This window comes from Elephas maximus, chromosome X, assembly GCF_024166365.1.
Source record: "Elephas maximus indicus isolate mEleMax1 chromosome X, mEleMax1 primary haplotype, whole genome shotgun sequence".
NCBI lineage: Eukaryota > Metazoa > Chordata > Mammalia > Proboscidea > Elephantidae > Elephas > Elephas maximus.
Window position 1 is genome coordinate 79,177,652 of NC_064846.1, and position 25,612 is coordinate 79,203,263.

Genomic DNA, 25,612 nt, shown 5'->3' on the forward strand with positions numbered 1-25,612 from the left:
TACGTGTTCCTTACTTAGCATCCTCTAGCCGTTTTAGATTTTTAAACATTAATCTTAATGGTTAAAGTGATCCCATTTTGAAATGATGTATTGTTTGGAACCCGAGTGAAATTCTTTAGTAAGAACTATGTGTTCAGAGGGGTCCTCAGGTGCACCGAGGCACTGAGAAGCTACTTTTCACTGACACACAGGCCTTTTTATCATCAGGATGAGGTAGTGGTCATATTTTAATTAAAATGTCAGAACAAATACTGTTGGAGTTATTGAAAATGAATCACCAGATAAAGTGAGCACTGGGCCATGGCAGGTCAAAGAGGCAAAGTCACCTGGAGAAGAGAACTCAATTCATTTTCCTGCCTAAATGAGGAAGAAGGAACTTTATGAGCAATGTGAACTTTTAGTACATTAAAGCACATTCTTTTCTGTAGCAAAGACCCATATTTCCACAAATTGATGGTTTTTATTATTGTGTTATAATTATTTGACAATGATATGAAAGCCTCTGCTTTCAAGCATTGTGACTATTTTGTTTTAAAACTTGTGCCCAAGGAGTACATTATTTGGACTTTTCTTTTTCTTTGCTTTCTGCGTTCTCTGGCGCTGTGCTTCATAGGCCTTTGTGAAAGTCAGCCTAGCCACCTTGAAAGGAAGTTTATTTATTGTAAAAGATAAAATCCTCTTCTCAAGTACAGTACTTCTTTGCCACTGATACAAGAAATTCCTGTAGAGTTCTGAAGGTATTCCATTCCCTCTTTCTTACTTTCTCACTTTCAAGATGTCAGCCAGAGCTCTCAAGGTGTACTCTGGCTCATGGAGCAGTTGTACTAATACCTCCAAGAGCCCTACCTTCCAGGCTCCTTTAAGAACATTAAAGATCTCTAAACCCTTCCCTGCTTCAGAGTTCAAAGAAATATCACATGTTTTATGCTTAATGAGCCTAATTCGGCAGGTGAGAAAGTGAGGTGATTGCTCACCATTTATATGTGCATTAATTCTTCGAGACTCCGGAATACTCTTCAGAGCACTGAGAGAGATTTGTGAAATGAGCAGTGTGCTCCAGTCTCACTGATAGGACTATCCTAAGTGGTTTCTTATTTTACTCAGGAAAATGAGATTTTCAATACGGATTGAATGAAGAATTTCATAAGTATTATGTCTTGAAATGTCAGAAATGTGATATTATTATCATACCATATTCTCTCTCTTTTTTTTTTTTTACCTCCATTGTGTATGGCATGTGGAGTTATATCTCATTGCATCTCATTCACTTCGTATCTCAAAGAGTAGCACTGCCTAGAAGCAGAACTCCCATCATAGGTATAGTTTGAAGTCAGTGGCTTGTAAGGGTGTTGACTAATTGTTGGGCTGAGAAGGCAAATGTCTGATCCTTTTTTTTTTAACGTGTTGTATCCAGACTCAGCCATCACTATGACAGTTTCCTGCCATCTTGATCTCATACTACTCACCAGTGTTCCTAAAAATAGTTTCCTCTCTCCCTGAACTTGGCATGCAACTATAATCCATTTCTTGATTTTATTTGGTATGCTGTTGTTGATTTTTTTCTGCCCGTCTTATTCTGTACTTGCCCCAGTTTAATTTGCCCGAGATCTTATCCTAAATTACCTATTACTTGTTTAGTCCTTCACACTACCTTTACACTTCACACTGAGTGAAAGGAACTATTGCAGAAAACCAATTCTACCTCTGACAACTTGTGATGTACTCCTAGCTAAAACTCAGCAACTTTGATTTTAATAATTTTTTTAACGATTGTGCACTTCACAACTGCATATTTCTTTCCAACTATTTCTCTGCCTTCCAGCTGACCACAAGGAAAGATGAAGTAATTATATGTCTCTTTTTTTTGAAGGTATTAAGGTCAAAGCCTAGTAGCTCCCTGTATTCAGAGCATTTATCTTCAGTCTGTGACAATTTTCCGTCTTCTTCATGGTTTCTTTCCAAAGCCTCCATCTGTATGAAATTTCTTGTAATCTGTTGGATTATTCATTTTTTCCCAACTTTTACTGAGTGAAAACCCTCCTCAGAGCTGGAATTTCCATGAAATACAGGATAAGCTCTCCTAGTATATGCTTAGAAATGAACTGGGCAATATTAAAGGCCTTCCAGGCCTTCACTCATTTCTCTTTAGTGCTCCAGGAGTCTGGTCTCACAAATCATAGGTGATAACGTTTAAGTATCCTCCTGAAAGATCTAGTGAAACCAAACTCATCATTAAATTTACCAAGAGCCAAATGGTTTTAGTTGTAAAATATGAGTCTCTTATGTTCCTTTATTTTGTAAATACATAGGTTTGGCCACCTATTGTGAGCCTGCATGGAGATGACGATACCGTAGACTCATAGATCATAACATTAGAAAGGCGACCCTAAGAGATCACTTTTTCCATTCAGTTTCTTCATCCTATCTCACTAATAATCATGAATTTTCTGGATAAACTAGAAAAAATAACATATTTGGTAAATGTAACAGGAAAAATTTTGGAGGTATTAACTGTGGCTGACTATTCCTGTAGTGGAAATATTTTAAATTAAATATAAGAAAATCCTATTTATCCTGAATTGGGGAATGGAGCATTCTGGTTAACTGAATACTGCAAATAGCTGAGAATTTCTCTACATGGATTACCGATTTAACAATAACAGTTAATTAACTAGGTAATTATGTTCTTAGCATTTTCTTTATGATTCATAAGGTGCTTCATGGTCTTTGATAACCTTCATAAACATCCATTATTATAATTTTATAGAATTATGGAAAAATTCAAGATTGAATTTTCTTTTCATTCAGATTCAGGCTAAAGAAGACTATAGTCAATAAATATATTAACAGCAACATTTTCTGTTTTCAGTCAAAGAAAATTTAGTAACATTTCTAAAGAAGAGAGACAGAGAAATAATTATCAGTATAGCAAGAAATAGGCCCTAGGCATTGAGGTTATAAAGAATGTACCTTTTTTAAGCACATCACACTTTGTACCTAAACACAGGATTAAAATCAATTCAGCTATTATTTATTGAGTATCTGTTGCATACTAACCCACTACCCGCTGCCATCAAGTCATAGCTACCCTATAGAACAGAGTAGAGCTGCCCCATTGAGTTCCCAAGGCTGTAAATCTTTGCAGAAGCAGACTGCCACATCTTATCTCCCATGGAGCAGCTAGTGGGTCTGAACTGCCAACCCTTTGGTTAGGAACCAAATGCTTTAACCACTGCACACCAGTGCTCTTTTGTTGTGTACTAAGGAATGTAAAGAAAAGCAGGAGAGTAAGAACTAAGTCTACTTTATCTGCATATCTCCAACATGTAGCTCAGTACCTAACACACATAATAGATGCTCATTTTTAAATGAGAGAATGTGTGCTCAAAATGACTTTGAGTCGTGTGACCTCATTTTTTGCCATTTGTTTGTTGGCTGCCATTTATTTTATGGTTCAGTAGGCTAAAACATTAGAATGTCATTTAGGATATCAAAGTTTTAATCTTGTATATACTGTTTTCTGACTAATGACTTCAAATAAATATAATTCACATACCATACAATTCACCCATTTAAAGTGTACAGTCCAGTGGCTTTTGGTATATTCACAGAGTTGTTCAGCCATCACTGCAATCAGTTTTATAGTTCATCACCCCAAAATGAAACCCTGTGCTCTTTAGCAGTACCACCTCTATTCCCCCAAGATACCTCCCCCCCAGTTCTGCTTCCTATCTCTATAGATATATCTATTTTGGACATTTTGTAATCTTGTACATACTATTGACTTACTATATAATTTACCAAGTTGGTTTGTCTATTTGAAACATAAGAAAATCAATTTATGTTATCTTTTCACTTCATAGGGATAATATAGGAATGAATGTGAGATTATAAGTACTTTGATACTGAAGAGAAAAAAGAATAGAAATCCAAGGGAACAAATTTGGAGTTAGGCTTACTAATAATCAAATACTTTAAAAAATCCAATTTGTCTAAGGTTGAAAAGTCGCCGTGACTTAAATAGCAAATGCGTATATTAGAGTGTGTGGATGCAGATTTACTAATTGTTTATGTACAAAGCTGTGATTTACTCCAATTTATAGTCGTGGCTTTGTTAGTAACTGGCTACATACTGTAGCAGTGGACAAGCGTATTGTGCTTTATTTAGGATGTGAATCAAATTTATGTCTTACATTTAGAAAATGACGAAGGTAAAAAGCCAAGACTGCTGTGGGCCCTTTACTTCAATATGAGAGATTCTTCAGACATCAGCAGGAACTCTTATAATGATTTATCATCCAACATTTACATCTGCTCTGGCCCAGACTGTGGTTTAGGAAATGATAACGCAGTCAAACAGGTAAGGCAATTGGTATTTCTCAGTTTTGTAATAAGTGGGTGTGGTAGGAAAAGGGAATTGTTTTTCCTCTGAGAGGTGGGAAAAGAGACTAGAAAGACATCTCTCTCATTTAATACTGTCTTTGCAATTTGTCTTTAAACTTTTTTTCTATGAATTGTTAAGCAACTTTAAATACAGCATGAGATATTTTCACTTCCTTGAATAGAATGATGAATACAAGAGATGATTTATGAGTTCCATTGTAAGAATGAGAATGGAAAGTATTGGAAATACATATTCATAAGAAGTACTTTATGATGCCAGGATTCTAAAGAAACATTACTTCTGACTTAAACTGTGGGCCTATCAGTGTATTATTTTAAAATACACTTTTTTTTCCCTGATAACCTGAATAATTTCAAGAACGATATAACTAGTCAGGCATATAAAATATAATTTTATAATGTTCTTAATGTATTTTTTTAATCTTATAAAAGAACATATAATTTATAATTTTTCACAATTGAAGATGATTTGGTTAATGCTTTGACACAAACCACTGTCCCAAGAACTGCTATTATAGCTGCTGAGGAGCGTGGTAAATAGAGGCAGAATTTTGTGGCAACACTCCCGGGAAGGGCCGTAAAGAGGTACAGGGCAGACTGACACAGCTGCCAAAAGTGAATTATGATTCCATTAATTTGAAGATTCACATGCATATACAAATACACATGTCTGCACTTGACAGGAAGGAAAATGCAGAGAGTATCATTTTTTGAGGGACAAATCTGGACTTTCACAGGTAGAGTTGGCACATCTGTCTATTAAATCAGTAATTTGACATTGTGGCAAGACCACAGATGGAAGTTTTGTTCCTCCTGGTGGTGGGGATCTCATAGTAGCAAATGACCTCTTTGAGTCTTTAATCTAATATTTAGTCATAGCAGCAAGACTATAACTATGGCCCTGACCCATACATCTACAGTTTTTTTTTTCCAAAAGTCTTTGCATTTCATCTTTAGAGTCTAATGGTGATCCTGGATATTCATATTCAGCCAGTGATACCAAACAAAAGCAGGAAGTCATTTCTTTCATCCATCATTGGTTTTCTGTTACTTTAATAGAAAGTTCAAGATAGTTCAAGATCTGCCTTTATGGTTTAAAATGACCAATTTTTACTTTGATGTTTTAATTTCTTTCCATACAGAAATTGCCAACCATTGTTTAACCAGGTAACTTAGGTAATTTTTTTTTCCTGAACGAACTTTAATTTTTTAAAACCAAAGTGGAAAGCCTTTTAAATAAGACCTTATAATACAAATGCTAAATCAAAAAAACCAAATGCACTGCCGTCAAGTCAATTCTAACTCATAGTGACCCTATAGGATAGAGTAGAACTGCCCCATAGGGCTTCCAAAGCTATAAATCCTTATTTAAGCAGACTGTCCACATCTTTCTCCCATGGAACAGCTGGTGAGTTTGAACTGCCAACCTTTTGTTTAGCAGTGGAGCTCTTAACCACTGCACCACCAGAGCTCCTTCAGGTATAAAATGAGTTCAGTTGGCTGCTGTGAGCTGGGCTGACAGCCTAGTGATCACTTAGAGCATTGTTTTTGTATACAAATTAGCAACACACAAGACTTTTGGAGCACAATCCATTTGTAAGTTGACAGCTACCTTTACAGATTATATCAACTTCAAGTTGCTCACTTATTACAGTACCATTCACTTTGTTATTCAGGGAGGACAATTTTCGGTGTCATGTTTTCTTTAGCTGTCATTCATTGTGTATTTTCTATGTGCCAGACACTGTTCTTAGCACCTAATATACATTATCTTATGCAGTTCTCATAACAACCCTCTGAGGTGGGTGTTCATATCATCTTCATTTTATAGATGAGGAAACGAAGTCTAAAAGAGTTAAATAACTTGTCTAAGATCACATAACTAATAGGTTTTTGAGCCGCAATCCAGCCTCAAGTCTGTTGGACCCCAGTGCTCTTATACTCATCCAGTGTGCTACGTTACTGTCACCTTGTTAATAAGGATACATCCAAAATAATCAAAGTACTTGAATAGCAAGATGTTTATTTTTGTTTTGTGTGGATATATGTTAAATAAACAGGAATATTTATAATAACTCATCTTGTCCTCCATGTACTTCCCAGTATAAAAAAACTAAGTCACTATATAATTAGTCCTTTTTCATTTTTTTTTTAACCATGTGAAACTCTTTTACCCTTTGTGATGCCTTTTGGTTTAAAAGGGAGAGGAATATTATAAGTTGACAATCAGCTACTCTAGACTATCATTTGCAATTTCTTTATTAAAACTTCATAACTTTCTAAAGTATAAAAATATCAATTGTCAACAGAGGTGCTTTGAAAACGCACAGAAGTTACTTATAATTTCTAAACGATGGGCAAGGTAAACTACTTCCTAAAATTATTACTTATAGTAAATGCCAAAAGAAATTATTATTGACTTTTTTTTGCATATTTTCAGTGAAATTGAGTTTTCTCAAAAACAAATAGACCTAAAACTACACTATCGTTTAAATCCTCTGATGCTGTCAAAATCAAGCTGACAGTGTTCAAGTAATTTAACAGCCTTATGTCAACTGTCAGAACAAAGAATTGGTTGGCAGGGAAATGAACCAGACCAAGGAGCACTAGGCATACCTTCCAGAGCATAGCATCGGACCCTGAAAGGTTCTAGCAGTTAGAAGGAGAAGAGACTTGGGAATAGCTGGAGTCTGTAAGCAGGAAATTGGCATCAACAAGGGCCAGTCGCAGATGGGCTAAAGGTGGGGATCCCACAGGTAGTTAGAGCACAAGTAAGGGTAGCGTGGCTGTCTACAACTGGTGGCAGTCTTAGTGGTTTGTTGATGACAGGGAGATACAGAAATAGAGTGGGATCCAGCCACGGGGACTGCTGGGGTTCAGGGGAAAATCTTTCCTAGGGGGAGATGGCAAGAGGGAGACAAGATGTTAGACGTAGAGGAACTGGAGTAGAAGAAAAAGTAATAGTAATAATAATACTAATTATGTTTATATCCAGTACAGTTATTTTTTAAATAATATTTTGCATTTTTGGTGAAAGTTTACACAGCAAATTAGATTCTCATGTGATGATTTCTACACCAAATATTCATCTCAGTACAGTTTTAAAAGATCAGAAAAAGAAAGTATTGAGAGTCTACCTCATACCAGGCAGTAAGGATCCAGAGTTGACTAAAACACAGTCTTTGTCAGCCCTGGAGGAATCACTGCTAGCAAAGGAGAAAAGCATGTCCACAAATGACAATGCAGTGTGCTACATACAATAACAGAATAATATCTAATGTTCAGAGGTAACACAGAGGAGTGGTGAGCGCTATCTGGGAGCAGAGAAGGATACAGAAGATGAGGAGCAATTCTCCATTCAGATGGAAGACAATAGAGAAACAATTCAGACGTAAAGAATATCATCTGCACCAGCCCAGGATGTAAGCATCTTGGCGTGTTTAAGAAAGTACACATAACAGGTCTTAATGAAGCAAGAAGTCTCAGAGGTGGAGGTGGGATGAAGTGGTAGGTGATAAGACCAGAGAAGGTAGGCATAAAGGGTTTTATCTGCCATAGTAGGGATCTTGGAGGGAGTCGCGGTGGCACAGTGGCTAAGCGTTCAGCTGCTAACTGAAAGGTTGGCAGTTTGAACCTGTGGCAGTCTGCTTCTGTAAAGAGTTACAGCCTTGAAAACCCTACGGGGCAGTTCTACTCTGTCCTATAGGGTCTCTACGAGTCAGAATCAACTCGACGGCAATGGGTTTGGCTTGGTTTGGGGTAGGAATGTTGGAATTTATCCTGTTGGCAATAAGGAGTTGTCTTAGTTATTTAGTGCTGCTATAACAGAAATAGCACAAGTGAATGGCTTTAACAAACAGAAGTTTATTCTCTCACAGTTTAGGAAGCTAGAAGTCTGAGTTCAGGGTACCAGCTCCAGGGGAAGCCTTTCTCTCTCTCTTGGCTCTGGGGGAAGGTCCTTGTCATAAATCTTCCCCTGGTCTAGGAGCTTCTCAGTGCAGGGACCTTGGGTCCAGAGGACATGCTCTGCTGCTGCCACTACTTTCTTGATAGTATGAGGTCCTTCTGTCTCTCTGCTCCCTTCTCTCTCTATATCTCAAAAGGGATTGACTCAAGACACAACCTAATCTTGTAGATTGAGCCTTGCCTCATTAGCATAACTGCCTCTAATCCTGCTTCATTAGCATCATAGAGGTAGGATATACAAAAACCAAAACCAAACCAAACCCAGTGCCGTTGTCCTTGAGTCAACACATAGGAAAATCACATCAGATAACAAAATGGTGGACAGTCACAATACTGGGAATCATGGCCTAGCCAAGTTGACACACATTTGGGGGAGATACAATTCAATCTATAACAGGAATCATTGAAACATTTTAAGCCAGAAAGTGGCATAACAGAATTTCTTTTTCCATAGATCCTTTTGAGGCCAGCATGGAGATTGATTATAGGAGGAAACCCTAGAGCAAGGATACCAGTGCAGTTCTGATACTTTTGCAGTTGTCTAGGGGAAAGGTGGTGCATGCCTGGACAATGTCAGTGGGAAAGGAGCATATGGAGTCAATAAACAGAAGATAAAATTGACAAGATTTGGTGACTGATTCCATGTAGAGAGTAAAGGAAAGGAGTACTTCCATAGACAGACAAGCTGGAGATAAGAGACAAAAAAAAAAAAAAAACTACTAGTAGAACTGAAACTTGAGAGAGGAGCTTTGTCTGATGTAGGTCATTCCTGCTTCTGTAGTAGGGGCTGAGTGTCTCCTGCTAAGGGTTGGGCTGAACGCTAGGGATGGAGAGAGCCAAGCAGGCATCTCTAATACTTAATTTCACAATACCCATAGTAAATATGTTTAAAAATATACTTTTGAAATATACTCCAGAAGGAAAGGGACGTAGTTTTTCTTGCCCTGTTCCTTCTTTCATCTCCACATCAGAGCTCAAAATTTTCTGTTTCCTGTCCCTCCACCCAACCACCCCCAAAGAATATCAATTTTAATCACCTGGTGTAGGAGTCTGCCAAATATGGAGGGCCAGATGGTAAATATTTTAGGTTTTGCATCCCAAACTGTTTCTGTCACAACTATTCAACTCTACGGTTGTAGCGCAAAAGTCGCCAGAGACAATAGGTAAAAAAATTGAATGTGCCTGTGTTCCAATAAAACTTAATTTACAAAAACAGGCAACAGGCCACATTTGGCTTGTGGGCCATAGTTTGTCAACTCCTGGCCTAATGAATGGCCTTGTGTGTAGATGGGAAAAAGTTGTGATGGTACAGGAAAACATTATATTATTTAAAATAAGCATATGTCTTTAAACCCTTTAATGACTCTGTTACCAGTAGGATAAAGTTAAATCTTCATAGAATGGCACTCTTATCTAACAGTGATCTGTATTCATCCAAATAAAGTAGGAATTTGCACATAAGCCATTTATTCAATCTTAAACACTGTGCTGTACTCCTTAAGGCCTGGGTTGAGATGGAAAATAATACCAGAAAAGCAAATAGTTGAGCACATGATGAGGACTTTTCTTGATTTGAACAATGACTTGTTAAAATGACTATAAGCTAAATTAGACCAGTATGACTATCAAAAACAGGCTTTATGGGAAATTGGTTAAAGGATATTGTATTTCCATTGATATACAGAATGAATGACCTTAAATTCTTAATGATCTGATTACTTGATAAGAAATTTGATCAATTACTGACATCCTTGAATAGTGGACTGATAATGCATATATAGAATTATAGGGAAAGAAGTCATGGAACTCTGAAGGCAGATTTTTAGAAGGCCATATACTGTAACTTGGCTAAAGAAATTTTTAAGGGTAATGATTTAATTTTTTCTAAATAAGGCCAGAAATGCACACACATGTTAAGGTGATGTCCAAAAACTAATGTGTCTCCCCCCACCTCCCCCTCCAGGCTGAAGCACTTTTCCAGCAAATCTGCCCCAATGAAGACTTCTGTCCTCCTCCACCAAACCCTGAAGACATTGTCCTTGATGGAGACAGCTTGCAACCAGAGCCTTCGGAATCCAGCTCCATACTACAGACAAACTCAGAGACTCCCAAGGAAAGCCCATACCTGGGAAACCCAGAGGAGCCCTCTGAATAACGAATATACACCAAACTGGGTACCCCACTTTGGAAATTCCCCCTGACTTCAGAGACTTCTTGATGGAAGAACTGTTTGAAAAAAATGTTAGAAAAGTAACAGCCAGTTAATGTGCAGAATTACAAACAGGGAAGTCATAAGAATCCAGAGGGGGATTTTCCTTAAAGAGGACATTCCAGGAACACAAAACACATGTAAAGCACAGTGACTTGCCTGCTTTAAGTTGTCAAACCTTTGGGATTAGCATATGAAGATTATAAATGCATTGACTGCCAGGAGTACAGCTATGATTATGGAAGTGGTCCTACGCATTGTTAATAATTCTGTGGTTTTAGGACAACTTTTGCTTGCCACTTTGGATATTTGTTGAAAAGTCACATCTTCAGAATCAGCTCAGAAATTTCCTTTATTTTTTAGAATTGTATTTTCTTTTTTCTGTATTGTTTTATTATCTAGTGCGCTATAACAGAAATAGCACAAGTGGGTGGCTTTAAAAAAGAGAAATGTATTTTCTCACAGTTTAGAAGGCTAGAAGTCCAAAATCCAGTCACTGACTCTAGGGGGAGGCTTTCTCCCTCTGTGGGCTCTGGGGGAAGGTCCTTGTCTCTTCAGCTTCTGTTCGTTGGCTCCTTGGTGATCTTTATGTGGCATGGCATCTCTCTTCCCCCATCTCTGTTTGCTGGCTTGCTTGTTTAATCTCTTTTGTATCTCAAAAGATTTAGTACTGGCTGTGCTATTGATAATATTAGGGAAATTGTAACTCCTGAGCCTCAGTTTCTCCATATGTAAAGTGGAAATAGTAATAATACCTTTCCTAATGTTGAAAATGATTATAAAATTAAATGCAATGCCATACTTAGAATGGTTTTTCTAGAAGAAAAATTATTTAGAATCCTTCCATTGACTTGGGAATGAATGTCAAATCTCTCATGCAGCAAATAATTGTTTTCTGGTAACTCCTTGACAAGATAAATTGTTGTGTTTTTACATATGCCCAGTATTAATAAGCTTTTCAAATGAAAATTTGTTTCTTAAATTAGAATCTTATGCTCTTGCAGACCAGTAAACATAGTAACATGTGGAATCGTGGCTTTGAAATCCTACTAAGAAAAGCATGATAAATTCTTCATATTCCTTTATTGGTAGGTAAACCTGAAACCACCAAGGACACCGAATAGAGTTTGACAATTCATAAACCCTAATATGCAGTGAATATGAAGGTTTTAGGGCTGTACATAGGCAGCAAACCCAGTTACAGCAACAGTGCTTTATTAAACATTTTCCAGATGCCAAGATCTGATGATCTACTTTTTGTGAGCAATAGTTTAGACTTGAAAATTTTAGTCCAAAAAACTCAGAGTTTATTTTCATGCAGTCTGGCCTATATTGCCTGTCAAAGAGCCATGATTACAGTGGTAATCAGGTAGTTCTTACTCATAACTTCAGCGGCAGCTGGTGCCTGACCTCCAGGTTTCAGGGAGGATCTTAAAGGAAGTTAACTCCGGCAGGTCACAGATTCATGGGAAATGGGAAGAACCAAGAAATGTAGCTTTTGCCTCACCTTTCCAACCCCTGTGGTTACAGCTCAATCCAGGAGAAAGGAGAAACTTCCCGGCCAGCCCCTCAGGCTGCTCCTAACTCCTCCTCCCAGTGTAGAGCCTCTCCCCCTCTCCTTTTAGTCCCCTCTTTCCCTCTTCCCCTTTTATGTCATATAAATCAGGGACAGTAGAATATCATTATTAACCTATATTGTTATATGGATTCATATCTTTATTAAGTCAAATCATGTTTCCTGAAACCCAACTACCACATGCCTAATACACCCCTAAAAGTACCAGGTATTGGTCTTGCACCCTCAGTACCAGCAATATAAAGGGATCCACTATATGAGGGTATTGAGTCTGAATATAGTTGCAGTAAATTGCACAAATTAAAATATTGTTCTTTGTTATACTCTTAGAGTTAAGGCCTTTTAAATGCAGCATGCACATTTATGTAAACAACTTATCAGGGTAGGACCAGAATAACTAGGAAAATTCTGCTGATCTTACCACTGCTATCTGTAAGTAGAACAATGAGGGCGGTATTTTGTGGCTTTATGCCCTGCCCATATTGTACTCTGTTTCAGCCATTATCCGACATCAGAATCTCTTCCAGATTGTTTGTAAAATACCGTTGAAATGTTTTTTTTTAAAAAAAGCTCTTGAATATGATTATAATGTTAAACTACAGTTAAAAAACCTTGTGTTAGGTAACTTAAGATCCTTCCTGTTACCTCAGAATGTAATAGAAATTATTCTAAGTAAGAGCTTTAAAAAAATTATCTTAATTACTGCACATCAATAGGTATTTTCATAATTTTAAGTAACAAAACAAAACAACTTGGTTTTGTCGTAAAACCTTAAGCTTGAAATCTTGTGAGTAAAATTAATATCCTGTACTTGATGCAAACATTTCAGTGGCTTATTTAAAATTTTGAAAATTGCTGTTATCGTATGTTTAAAATGTTTAGTTATGCATGCTTCTTACTAACCAAAAATGAGAATGCCATTCACCTTAGTGATCACTATGAAAACTAATTACTAATCCTACATTGCTACTGTATTTTTTTTCTAGTTGATGTGCCTGCCCAGTAAAACAGATGTATACTATAATGGTCAACTTATATATTTTTCTATAGGAAAACTAACAGAGTTTCAATTTTTTCCGATCTCCTGTAGTATTTAGTTGTCCGTAGGAAAATGGCCACATTAGTAGTTAACTTGTAGCATGGGCATAGTTTATGAGATTGGCACCCCTTTGTCTAAAGTAATGGCCATGTTAATGATTAACTTCTGTCACTGTGGTCATAGTTTCCAAGATTGGCAGCCCTTTATTTAAAGTCCAAAAGACCTTAAAAAAAAAATTAGTTGAAATTTGAATGCTAAATAGTAGTGATTCTTTAAAACAGGAATTATTCAATTTTCTTGCAAATAAGTTATTTACTGCTGTTGGTAATGAATTAATTTGTCTCTTTAGCCTCAGTTTTCTCCTATGTATTTCAAAAAGCATGAATATATGATAATTCATAATTTTCACACTGTAACAGTAAGTATTCAGAGGAAATAAAAGTTTGTTCTCAATGCCTTTCCGGCATCGTATCCTATTTTCTTTAATATTCAGTTTGTATATATGCCAAGAAATTAAAGATTGTCTTGGAACTGATTTTTTTTTTTAGTCTGTTATTTAAGTACATAGTTAATTGTCCAACTGCACACTTGGTTTTGTTGCCAGATATCTGTCAACTGTGTCAGGTTTGTGGGAAGGGCAATCAAATGATACATGAGCATGATTTACTTAGTGGACTCTTCTAGATTCCAATGTTGATGTCAGTATCAAACAAAGGTGGATGGGGCCTTATTCTGTTTGAAATCAGTGCTATAGAGACTGTGAGGCATGGGATATGACTTTACAGTACATTGATTGCCTACAAACGGTTTTCACGTCTCAGTGGATGAGAATGTGAGGAATATGAAATGTTTTTCATATGGTGAATGAGAACCTGAAATGTAGATTTTCTCTTTGGTGATTGAGACCCCAACAGCTTGCTTGCAATAGACAAGAGAGTGTTGATGTTATTTTTATACAGAAATCGTTTATTAAAATACGATTTGTTCTTGAATCAAATAATTAAAGAAGAGTGAGGTTTTCTGTCAACTCCAAGTAGTTTCTAAAGCTCATCAGACAGGACGAATCCAATAGATAACAGGACTGTTTCAAAAACGTCAATTTATCTGTGAGATTATTAATAAATCAAGTTTAAGAAAGATAAGGTTAATTGAATTTTTAAACAAGTAGCCTTATTATCCTTCAAGCACCTTGGAGCTCATGCAATATTCACAATTTTTTTTTTAACAAGTGCTTTGATATGTTTGAATTCTCTTTAATGATGGCTTTTTTTTAAAAAAACATCAGTTAAGTGGTTTAACACTTAGCATCCCAAGTCACATTTTGAAGGCCATTTTTCTTTCCATTAATGCACAGATTAGCTGTGGGGCTGCAGTGAGATGCCCTTCCCATACAAATTGCTACCTCTGCTCTTTCTGGTGATGATGACTCTTAGGGCCATTTGACAGGTAATCATTAGAAACCTGGATCCTAGTAGACTGTAGAGTCTTTTTGCTTATCACTGCAGAGGGATTTATGTGGGTAACTCCTATTAATGTTAATAGGACTTGCATGTGTAAAATCCTCCTTGTATCAATGAGACAGTTGACCCCTGTAACTGACCTAGACACATTAGTGAATTTTTCTATTACGGATTTTCATGTGTGGAAAAAAATAGCAAGACTACCAATTCAGTGGAAGATTTGTTTGTAGAGCTTAAGAAGATTAAGAAAAAAAAAAACTAACTCGTAATTTTCTATTGCCATTTCTAATGTATATTAGATACCATTGCTCCTTTAATATTGTCAATATATTATTTTTCTAATTTTTAAAAGAGTAAAATAATTTTGCCCAGGTTTCCATTGAAATCACATTTTAATGTGCCAAGTACTATCCTAAAAGTTCTGGAGATGTTGAACATTTTAAAGCTATCTAATAATTTCCAGTGTCATGGCAATCAGACTATGCAGACCCCAAGCCAGGAGATATTTTGCCCATCAAGTTTGCAGAACCCAAAGAATTGATAATATCCAGAGTGGTGAAGGTATAGGGGAAAGGTACTCTCATACATTGTGGGTGAGAGTATAAATTGGTTACAGCCTTTTTAAAATGCAGATACCCTTTGACCAAGCCATTGCACTTCTAAATCTTACAGAAAGTTTTATACATGTGCACAAAAATACACAATTGTTCACTATAGCAGTGCTTTTTTTTTTTTTAAATATTGGAAGTAGCCTAAATGTTTATTAAAAGGAGACTAGCTTGAATTTTTAAAACATGCATTCTACGAAATAAGAGTATTATGCATCTGCTAAAAAGAATTCAGTGGACCTATGTAGTGAATTCTGGAGAATATGGGGCTGGCCAAGAAAAGATATGACCATGACCATAAGGTAGCATTGCACTTCAAGCTATTTAGCAGGTCTGAGACACTGACAGCCACATGCAGAGGGAGGCCCCCCACAGCAGGAGGTCTCCCAGAGGCAAGTGGCAAAGGGAGCCACCGGAAGGGGAAGAGGGCGTGAAAAACTGGGTAAGAGGACAAGTAAGGGTGACTTACTTACACCTTACATGGTGTCCTCTGCAGCAAGGTGGAGTCTGGGTCAGGGAGCTCCAAAGGACACCCACAACAGAATTGTGTCTTACATAGACCTAGCAGATGTTGTGTGCAATTTCACGGGGTGTGTAAAGCAGACAGCCTCTAAGCGACTAAAAACCAGCTTATTTGGGCTAATTTTAAAACAATTGGATGTGTACAAATTTGAGTGGTTTTTGGGCTAGTGGACCTCAGCTTCCTACGAAGAAGCAAACAACTTGAGGCCAATACAGATAGGTCACTTTTTATTCATTTATATAACAATTTATGTGTAATTTATCTCCAAGATATATTTAAAAAGCAAGATACAATAATGAGAATGGTTGCACAGCTAGAAAAATGTGATCAGTGTCACTGAATTCTACATGTAGAAATTGTTAAATTGGAGTATGGTTTGCTGTGTATATTTTCACCAAAAAAAATAACAAGAATTCCAGAATGACTCACCACAATTAAGCTAACAAGTTACAGAGCGATAAGTATATTAACTTATTTATGTTAAAAAGCAAAACAAAATCCTATGTGTATTGCAAATATATACACATCACAGGAAAATATCGGGAAGTGTTCATACTCAATTGGTAAAAGTGGTTACCTTGGGAAGAGGAAGTGGGATTGGTGGAGGGAGGGTAAAAGAAGACTTCAATTTATAATTCTACATAATTTTTTTGTTTTAGAATTCATCATAACCAGCACATATTCATATATCATTGTATAAAAATAAAGGTTATGTGGGACCTCTGAAGGAGCCCTGGTGGCACAGTAGCTGCTAACCAAAAGGCTGGTGGTTCAAACCCACCAGCCACTACACGGGAGAAAGATGTGGTAGTCTGCTTCTGTAAAGGTTGTTATGTGCCGTCAAATCAGTTCTGACTCATAGCGACCCTACGTACAACAGAATGAAACACCACCTGGTCCTGGATCACCCCCACAATCATTATGCTTGAGCCCGTTGTTGAAGCCACTGTGTCAGTTCATCACATTGAAGGTCTTCCTCTTTTTCTCTGACCCTCTACTTTACCAAGCATGATGTCCTTCTCCAGGGACTGGTCCTTCCTGATAACGTGTCCAAAGTACATGAGATGAAATATCACCATCCTCACTTCTAAGGAGCATCCTGGCTGTACTTCTTCCAAGACAGATTTGTTCTTTCTTCTGGCAGTCTATTGAAAATTCAGTCTTCTTCACCAACACCATAATTCAAATGAGTGAGTTCTTCAGTCTTCCTTATTCGTTGTTCAGCTTTTGCATACATATGAGGCAATTGAAATATTGCCTCGAGTTGCAATATTGAAGGATTCTATGGAGAAAATATTGAATGGTGAAGGAAGCATCAAAAGGAGATGAAAGGAAAGCACAGTCACTGTACCAAAAAGAATTGGCCAATGTTCAACTATATGATCAAGAACTGATGGTATTGAAGGAAGAAGTCCAAGCTTCACTGATGGCATTGGTGAAAAACAAGGCTCCAGGAATTGACTGAATACCTATTGAGATGTTTCAACGAATGGATGCAGCCCTGGAGGTGCTCAACTCCTCTATGTCAAGAAATTTGGAAGACAGCTTCCTGGCCAACCAACTGGAAGAGATCCAGATGTGTGCCTATTCCAAAGGAAGCTGATCCAATAGAACGCAGAAATTATTGAACAGTATCATTAATATCACACACAAGTAAAATTTTGCTGAAGATTGTTTGAAAGCAATTGCAGCAATATATTGACAGAGAATTGGCAGAACTTCAAGCCAAATTCAGAAGAGGATGTGGAATGAGGGGATATCATTGCTGATGTCAGATGGATCTTAGCTGAAAGCTGAGAATACCAGAAAGATGTTTACCTGTGTTTTTTTTTTTTTTTTTGACTATCTAAAAGCATTGGACTATGTGGATCATAACAAATTATGGATAACATTGCAAAGAATGGGAATTGCAGAACGCTTAATTGAGCTCATGTTAAACATGTACGTAGACCAAGGGCAGTCATTCGAACAGAACAAGGGGATACTGCATGGTTTAAAATCAAAAGTATGTGTCAGGATTGTATCCTTTCACCATATTTATTCCATCTGTATGCTGAGTGTCATGCATGGATTGAATTGTGTCCCCCCAAAATATGTGTCAATTTGGTTAGGCTGTGATTCCCAGTATCCTGTGGTTCTCTATTTTGTGATTGTAGTTTTCCTGTGTGTTGTAAATCCTAATCTCTGCCTGTGGTTAATGAGGCAAGATTAGATTATGTTAAAGAAGATTAAGGTGGGATTGTAACACCGTTGCTGAAGTCACATCCCTGATCCAATGTAAAGGGAGTTTCCCTGGGGTGTATCCTGCACTACCTTTTATCTTACAATATATGAAAGGGAAGTGAGCAGAGAGTTGGGGACATTATACTACCAAGAAAGCAACCCTGGGAGCACAGCGCATCCTTTGGACCCGGGGTTTCTGCACAGAGAAGCTCCTAGACCTGGGAAGACTGATGACAAGGACCTTCCCCTAGAGTCATCAGAGAGAGAAAGCTTTCCCCTGCAGCTGACACCCTGATTTTGGACTTCTAGCCTACCAGACTGTGAGAAAATAAATTTCTCTTTGTTAAAGCCATCCACTTGTGGTATTTGTTATAGCAGCACTAAATGACTAAGACATTGAGCAAATGATCTGAGAAACTGGACTGTATGAAGAACTTGGCTGTAAAGATTACAGCCTTGGAAACCCTTTTGGGGCAGTTCTACTCTATCCTATAGGGTCACTATTAGTTGGAATTGACTGGACAGCAGTGGGTTTGGTTTAGTTTTTCTGTGGTACCTTCAAAAATAGTCACTTCAAACTTTGGACTACCTTAATGTTTTTAAAAAGTGCAGTTAAGAATATTACAATACTCAGTAGATGACTAGTTAGATATACTATGATACACCTGTTACAGTGGAGTACTATGCAGCTATGAAATGCATTGAGGAAACTACTTCTGTATTGCAATTTACAAGAATATTATTGACACAAGCACTCTATACACAATATTGTGTGTATAATATCTACATTTTTCATAAGAAGTTGGGCAGGTTCAAATACATATATTTAAATGATTATGTATTGAAGGAGGGGAGAGGCAAGAGACAGGGATGGATGGTACACCTCTTTGTACCATGTTTTATAGTTTTGACTTTCAAACCGTGGTAAATATTTTACATAGCTGAACAAAATTAAAGAGATTAAAAAAGCAAACTCCCTAAAAGGTGAGAAGAAACTGAAACCATTGAACATAGCCACATGTCTTAATTTGCTAGCCCTACTATAACAGATACCCCAAGTGGATGGCTTTAACAAAGAGATATTTTTTCTCACACAGTTTAGGAGGCTAGAAGTCCGAATTCGGGGCACCAGCTCCAGGGGAAGGCTTTCTCTCTCCGTTGGCTCTGGGGGAAGATCTTTGTCATCAATCTTCCCCTGGTCTAGGTGCTTCTCAGCGCTGGGACTCCAGGTCCAAAAGTCTCACTCCCTTCCCGGAGCTTCTTTCTTGGTGGCATGAGGTCCCTCTCCTCTCTGTTCGATTATCTCTTTTATATCTGAAAAGTGATTGACTCAAGATACAACCTAATCCTGTAGATTGTGTCCTGCCTCGTTAATGTAACTTCCTCTAACCCTGGCTCATTAACATCATAGAGATTAGGATTTACAATGCATAGAATAATCACATCAGATCACAAAATGGTGGATAACCACACAATACTGGAAATCATAGCCCAGCCAAGTTGACACATATTTTGGGGGGACACAATCCAATCCATACAACCATATATTGAGTTGTTGGCATAACTACATGGAGAATAATTATTTTAAGTTTCTTTAAAGCATAGCATTTAAGTACATATGAGTATATATCCTAAGGGGTGGAGCAGAGAACACAAAGAAACCTTAACTTTATTCAGTAGGCTGGTGTTAGTGGTAATATTTCTATTGTGATGATTGATAGATGGATGGCTGGATGGATGATAGAGCTAAAATATCACATAATTATGTTGATGTGATTCATAAACAAGATATTCAGAACAAAAGAAAGAATATAAAATCAAAGATAAGCATAAACCTTGTAATCTTTAATTTGAATTACAAATATCAATATAAATCAATATTCATTTTTTCTAACTCTAAAAAATGCATATTTCTGAGCTAGGAAGCTGGCAAAAACTACTAATGTCATGTTAAAAGGACATAAAAACCAACTCTTGAAGGGCTTCCATTGACCATAGATGAGAAGAGATAACTGCAATTGATAAAACGCATAAAATGTGTCAAAATCCCTGAGTTCATAATAATACTCCAAAAAGGCAAACAAACAAACCTCATTGACCAGCCTTGAAGGTTGCCATTGCTGTTGTTAGGTGCTGTCAAGTCGGTTCGAACTCATAGTGACCCCTATGTACAACAGAATGAATCACTACCGGTTCCTGCACCATCCTCACAATTGTTAACTACGATTGAGCACATTGTTGCAACCACTGTGTCAGTCCATCTCGTCGAGGGTCTCCCTCTTTTTCGCTGACCCTCTATCTTACCAAGCATGATGTCCTTCTCCAGGGACTGGTCCCTCCTGATAACATGCTGAAAGTATGAGAGACGAAAGCTGATGGTCCTCGCTTCCAAGGAGCACTCTGGCTGTACTTCGTCCAAGATAGATTTGTTCATTCTTCTGGCAGTCCATGGTCTATTCAGTATTCGTCACCAACGCCATAATTCAAAGGCATCAATTCTTCTTCGGTCTTCCTTATTTATTGTCCAGCTTTTGCGTGCATATGAAGCGATTGAAAATACCATGACTCAAGTCAGGCACAAAGTGACATCTTTGCTTTGAACACTTTAAAGAGGTCTTTTGCAGCAGACTTGCCTAATGCAATACGTCGTTTGATCCTTGACTGCTGCTCCCATGAGAGTTGATTGTGGATTCAAGTAAAATGAAATCCTTGACAACTTCAATCTTTTTTCCGTTTATCATGATGTTGATTATTGGTCCAGTTGTGAAGATTTTTGTTTTCTTTATGTTGAGATGTAATCCATACTGAAGGTTGTGGTCTTTGATCTTCATCGGTAAGTGCTTCAAGGGCTCTTTGCTTTCAACAAGCAAGGCTGTGTCATCTGCATATCACAGGTTGTTAGTGAGCCTTCCACCAATCCTGATGCCACATTCTTCTTCATACAGTTCAACTTCCTGGATTATTTGCTCAGCACACAAATTGAATAAGTATGGTGAAAGGATACTGATTTTAAACAATGCACTATCTCCTTGTTCTGTTCAAACGACTGCCTCTTGGTCTATGTGCAGGTTCCACACAAGCACAACTAAGTGTTCTAGAATTCCCATTCTTCCCAATGTTATCCATAATTTGTTATGATCCACAGAGTCGAATGCCTGCCTAGTTAATAAAACACAGGTAAACATCTTTCTGGTACTCTCTGCTTTCAGCCAAGATCCATCACACATCAGCAATGATATCCCTGGTTCCATGTCCTCTTCTGAACCTGGTCTGAACTTCTGGCAGCTCCTTGTCGATGTACTGCTGCAACCACTTTTGAATTATCTTCAACAAAATTTTACTTGTGTGTGATATTAATGATATTGTTTGATAATTTCTGCATTCTGTTGAGTCATCTTTCTTTGGAATGGGCACAAATATGGATCTCTTGCAGTCACTTGGCCAGGTAGCTGTCTTCTAAATTTCTTGGCATAGACAAGTGAGCACCTCCAGCACTGCACCCCTTTGTTGAAACATCTCAACTGGTGTTCCATCAATTCCTGGAGCCTTGTTTTTAGCCAATGTCTTAAGGCAGCTTGGACTTATTCCTTTGATACCATCAGTTCTTGATCATATGCTACCTCCTGAAATGGTTGAATGTTGACCAATTCTATTTGGTACAGTGACTCTGTGTATTCCTTTCATCTTCTTTTGATGCTTCCTGGGTAATTCAGCATTTTGCCCTTAGAATCCTTCAATATTGCAATACAAGGCTTGAATTTTTTCTTCAGTTCTTTCAGCTTGAGAAATGCAGAACGTGTTCTTCCCTTTTGGTTTTCCACCTCCAGGTCTTTGCACATGTCATTATAATACTTTGTCTTCTCAGGCCGCCCTTTGAAATCTTCTGTTCAGCTCTTTTATTTCATCATTTCTTCCGTTCACTTTAGCTAGCCTACTTTCAAGAGCAAGTTTCAGAGTCTCTTCTGACATCCATTTTGGTCTTTTCTTTCTTTCCTGTCTTTTAAATGACTTTTTGCTTTCTTCATGTGTTATTTCCTTGGTGTCATTCTACAACTCATCTGGTCTTTGGCCATTAATGTACAGTGTGTCAAATGTATTCTTGCGACGGTCTCTAAATTCAGGTGGGATACACTCAAAGTGGTATTTTAGGTCTTGCAGAGTTGCTTTAATTTTCTTCAGCTTCAACTTGAACTTGCATATGAGCAATTGATGATCTGTTCCAAAGTTGGCCCCTGGCCTCATTCTGACTGAAGATATTGAGCTTCTCTGTGGTCTCTTTCCACAGATGTAGTGGATTTGATTACTGTGTGTTCTATCTGGCAAGGTCCACCAGTATAAAAAAAAAATCGCTGTTTATGTTGTTGATAAAAATTACTTGCAATGAAGAAGTTGTTGGTCTTGCAAAATTCTATCATGCAATCTCCAGAGTTGTTTTTATCATCAAGGCCATATTTTCCAACTACTGCTCAAGGTTGTGTTTTATTTCTCACGGACTTGTTTTAATTCTCTTCAGCTTCAGTTCGAACTTGCATATGAGCAATTGATGGTCTGTTTTGCAGTCAGCCTCTTGCCTGTTCTGACTGATGATACTGAGTTTTTCCATCGTCTCTTTCCACAAATGTAGTGGAATTGATTTACACATCCAGTGAAGTCCACGTGTGTAGTTGCCATTTATGCCTTGAAAAAAGGTATTTGCAATGAATAAGTAGTTGGCTGTACAAAATTCTATCATTTGATCTCTGGCAAGGTTTCCATCACCAAGGCCGTATTTTCCAACTGCAGATCCTTCTTCTTTGTTTTCAACTTTTACATTCCAATCGCCAGTAGTTATCAGTGCATCTTGGTGCTAGGGCACCAACCCTTTATTCTAGAAACTAATAAAGACAACTAAAAAATTACCCTGTTTTTTCTGCAAAGAGATTATTTTAGGATGTCCAAGTAGTTGTTGATGGAAAGTTCTTTATAGAAGAATCACAATTAATAAATGCATGAGGAATGACAGAGAAATCTCTATTTTGTAAACCCAATATAATAATTGATCTAGGCAATGGTTATCAATGGCTACTAAAACCGTGAGGTGGAAGGTTGATGCAGACATCATCTGAACTTACCAATCAATCTTAAAATCACTAAAAGTAGAAAATCAGACATCGTATGTCTCCTGATGTGTGGTAATAAGAGGTAAACAGCATTGTCTGGGAAGTACTTGCCAAAAATAAATAAATTGAACCTGAATTTAATCAAGCCTCTAGGTCTAGCTACCAGTTTTTATGTACTAGGAGGATAGAAAAACAAGTTAAATGACATCACAAAGATACAATGTATAAAATTCTACAGGAAAAATGACCTAATTTCATCAATTGTGTGGGGAATGGAGAGAGCACCGTTATAGATTAAAGGAGACTCTAGAGACATACCAACCAAGTGCAACATGCTGACCTTGTTTGGATCTTGTTTTGAACTGTGTAAGGGCACCTGGCATGACTAGGTGACTGACACAGATCTGAATCAAAATCCCTTTTGCCCTAAATCTCTACTTCAGCTTTCAAAATATGTGTACCCCCCCTTGAATGAGCAAATATGTGGTTATGCTTACTTCTGATTCATAAAAATATTCTGTTCTCAGAAAGAATACTTGTAACTGATGTATGATAAAGTTATAGTTTATGGTTAAACAAATGATAGGAATGTTCCAGAAAAAAAAAATGACCAAAAAATCCCCCTAAAAGATGTCTAGGTTCACACTTTGAAAGGCTTAGATGGCTCATCTGAATTCAGTACACACTGAAATGTTTTTGTGATCTAGTAAGATTATATTCTTTATCATCATAATTAACTATATCTGCCTGCCCTTCAAGTAGCAGAATTTTATGTAAAAACAAACAAGCAAACAAATAAAAGCCTTGATTATGTAACTTCTTTTCTTAAAAATCTTTGCCTATAAATGAAATCTGACTTTTTAGCACAGCATATGAGACCACTCGGCCAAAAAAAAAAATTCCTCTTTGGCTTCATCTACTATCATTCCATCTCCCTCCCCACCACACACTCTGTTCTTCAGCCACAATGAACTTCTTATTATCTTCAAACTCATTGGTACTTTGCATATACCATTTCTTTTCCCTGAATGCCCTAATCTCCCTCTGCTACCACTGTACCCTTCCCCCTGACAAACTTCTATGCAGCCTTTCAAAACCCAGCTTTAACGTTACCTCAACTGCTAACACTTGTCAAAGAAGAAAATCTCATGCTCTGATAGGAGTAAGAACAAAAAGTAATTGAGGAATAGCAACTCAAATTGGGCAGCACTTAGTGAAAATACAAAAGTGCTCTACTGTTCTGAAAAATGGCAGAGTTTTTATACACAGGGTTCAGCGTGACCAATACCAGAGACATTTCAAAACAATTCTTTCTTCATCTGGTTAATCTGTTTTGTGACAAATATTTCTTGATAACCGTTTGGATAAGAAGTTTTCAAAGAACTTTTTCGTTACATGCTTCCTGGGATGTTCTTTGTATGTATTTTCCCAGAAGAATCAATTCTCCTTTGTCCCCTCCCTTGTTTTCCCAAGAGAGCCTACTCTTAACGCCTCTGTTTGAATTTTTGCTGTCACACACTTTAGCAACTCCACTTGGTAATGTTACTAGATTCCGGTGTTCTCCACAGTACTGTTCATGAAGCCCTTACTTTATTGGATTCTAAGTTTTCTGATTTTACTTCTGTCTCCTAAACAGTGAGCAACGTGAAGGCAGGGACCCTATTTTATTCATCCTTGTGTCTCCAGCACCTAATAATACCTGGCACGGGCCTAACAATCAAAATGTTCTGAGAAAAAAAGTGATTGGAGAGGTAGTACCTATCCAACAAGTACATGCTGTAATGAACAACTCTTGCTATAATGGAAGTCAATTATAGGGTAGCTTAACCTAGTGCCTTTAGTACATGTGAGCTGAAATATTCCTTTTTGATTTGGATTTGCCTTAGAAATATGTTTTCAAAATGATGTTGTGGAATAAGACTCTTAACAATTGTTGCATTCAAATACAGTTTAAGGTTTTGCAACCTAAAGGATAGAGTAGAACTGTCCCATATGGTAAAAACCCACCTGTTTGGTATAAAAGCTATTAGCATAATATATAAAAATGTAAAATAGTTTTACAGCTAGGTAAGTCTACAAAAGCTGAAGCAGAACTGACTCGATGGCACCTAACAACAAGAAGCCTACAAAACATAAATATACCCTTAGGATATATATAGATCATCAAGGACATCATACATGAAGAAAAGAGGTCATTAAAAAGACAGGAAAGAAAGAAAAGAGCAAAATAGATGTCAGAAGAGACTCTGAAACTTGTTCTTGAAAGTTGAGTAGCCAATGCAAAAGGAAGAAATGATGAAGTAAAAAGAGTTAACTGAAGATTTCAAAGGGCAGCTAGAGAAGACAAAGTAAAATGTTATAATGACACATGCATAGACCTGGAGATGGGAAACCAAAAGGGAAGCACACGCTCTGCATTTCTCAAGCTGAAAGAACTGAAGAAAAAATTCAAGCCTTGAGTTGCAATACTGAAGAATTCTATGGGGAAAATATTGAACAATTCAG

At 37.3% G+C, this 25,612-nt stretch overlaps 1 protein-coding gene across 3 annotated transcripts in view; it reads left to right on the forward strand.

The window, feature by feature from the left end:
* The window catches only part of CHM (CHM Rab escort protein), a 224,859-nt gene extending 211,238 nt beyond the window's left edge, over window positions 1-13,621 (forward strand). The window contains exons 13-14 of one of the 3 annotated variants that reach the window (XM_049873274.1): window positions 4,200-4,360; window positions 10,334-13,621. In XM_049873274.1, coding sequence (XP_049729231.1) covers window positions 4,200-4,360; window positions 10,334-10,525 — 353 coding nt within the window. In that variant the 3' untranslated portion in view covers window positions 10,526-13,621. Of the gene's footprint in view, window positions 1-4,199; window positions 4,361-10,333 lie in introns of those variants that run through there. The other 2 variants (XM_049873273.1, XM_049873275.1) reach the window with 2 other exon arrangements.
* Window positions 13,622-25,612: the final 11,991 nt, after the last annotated feature.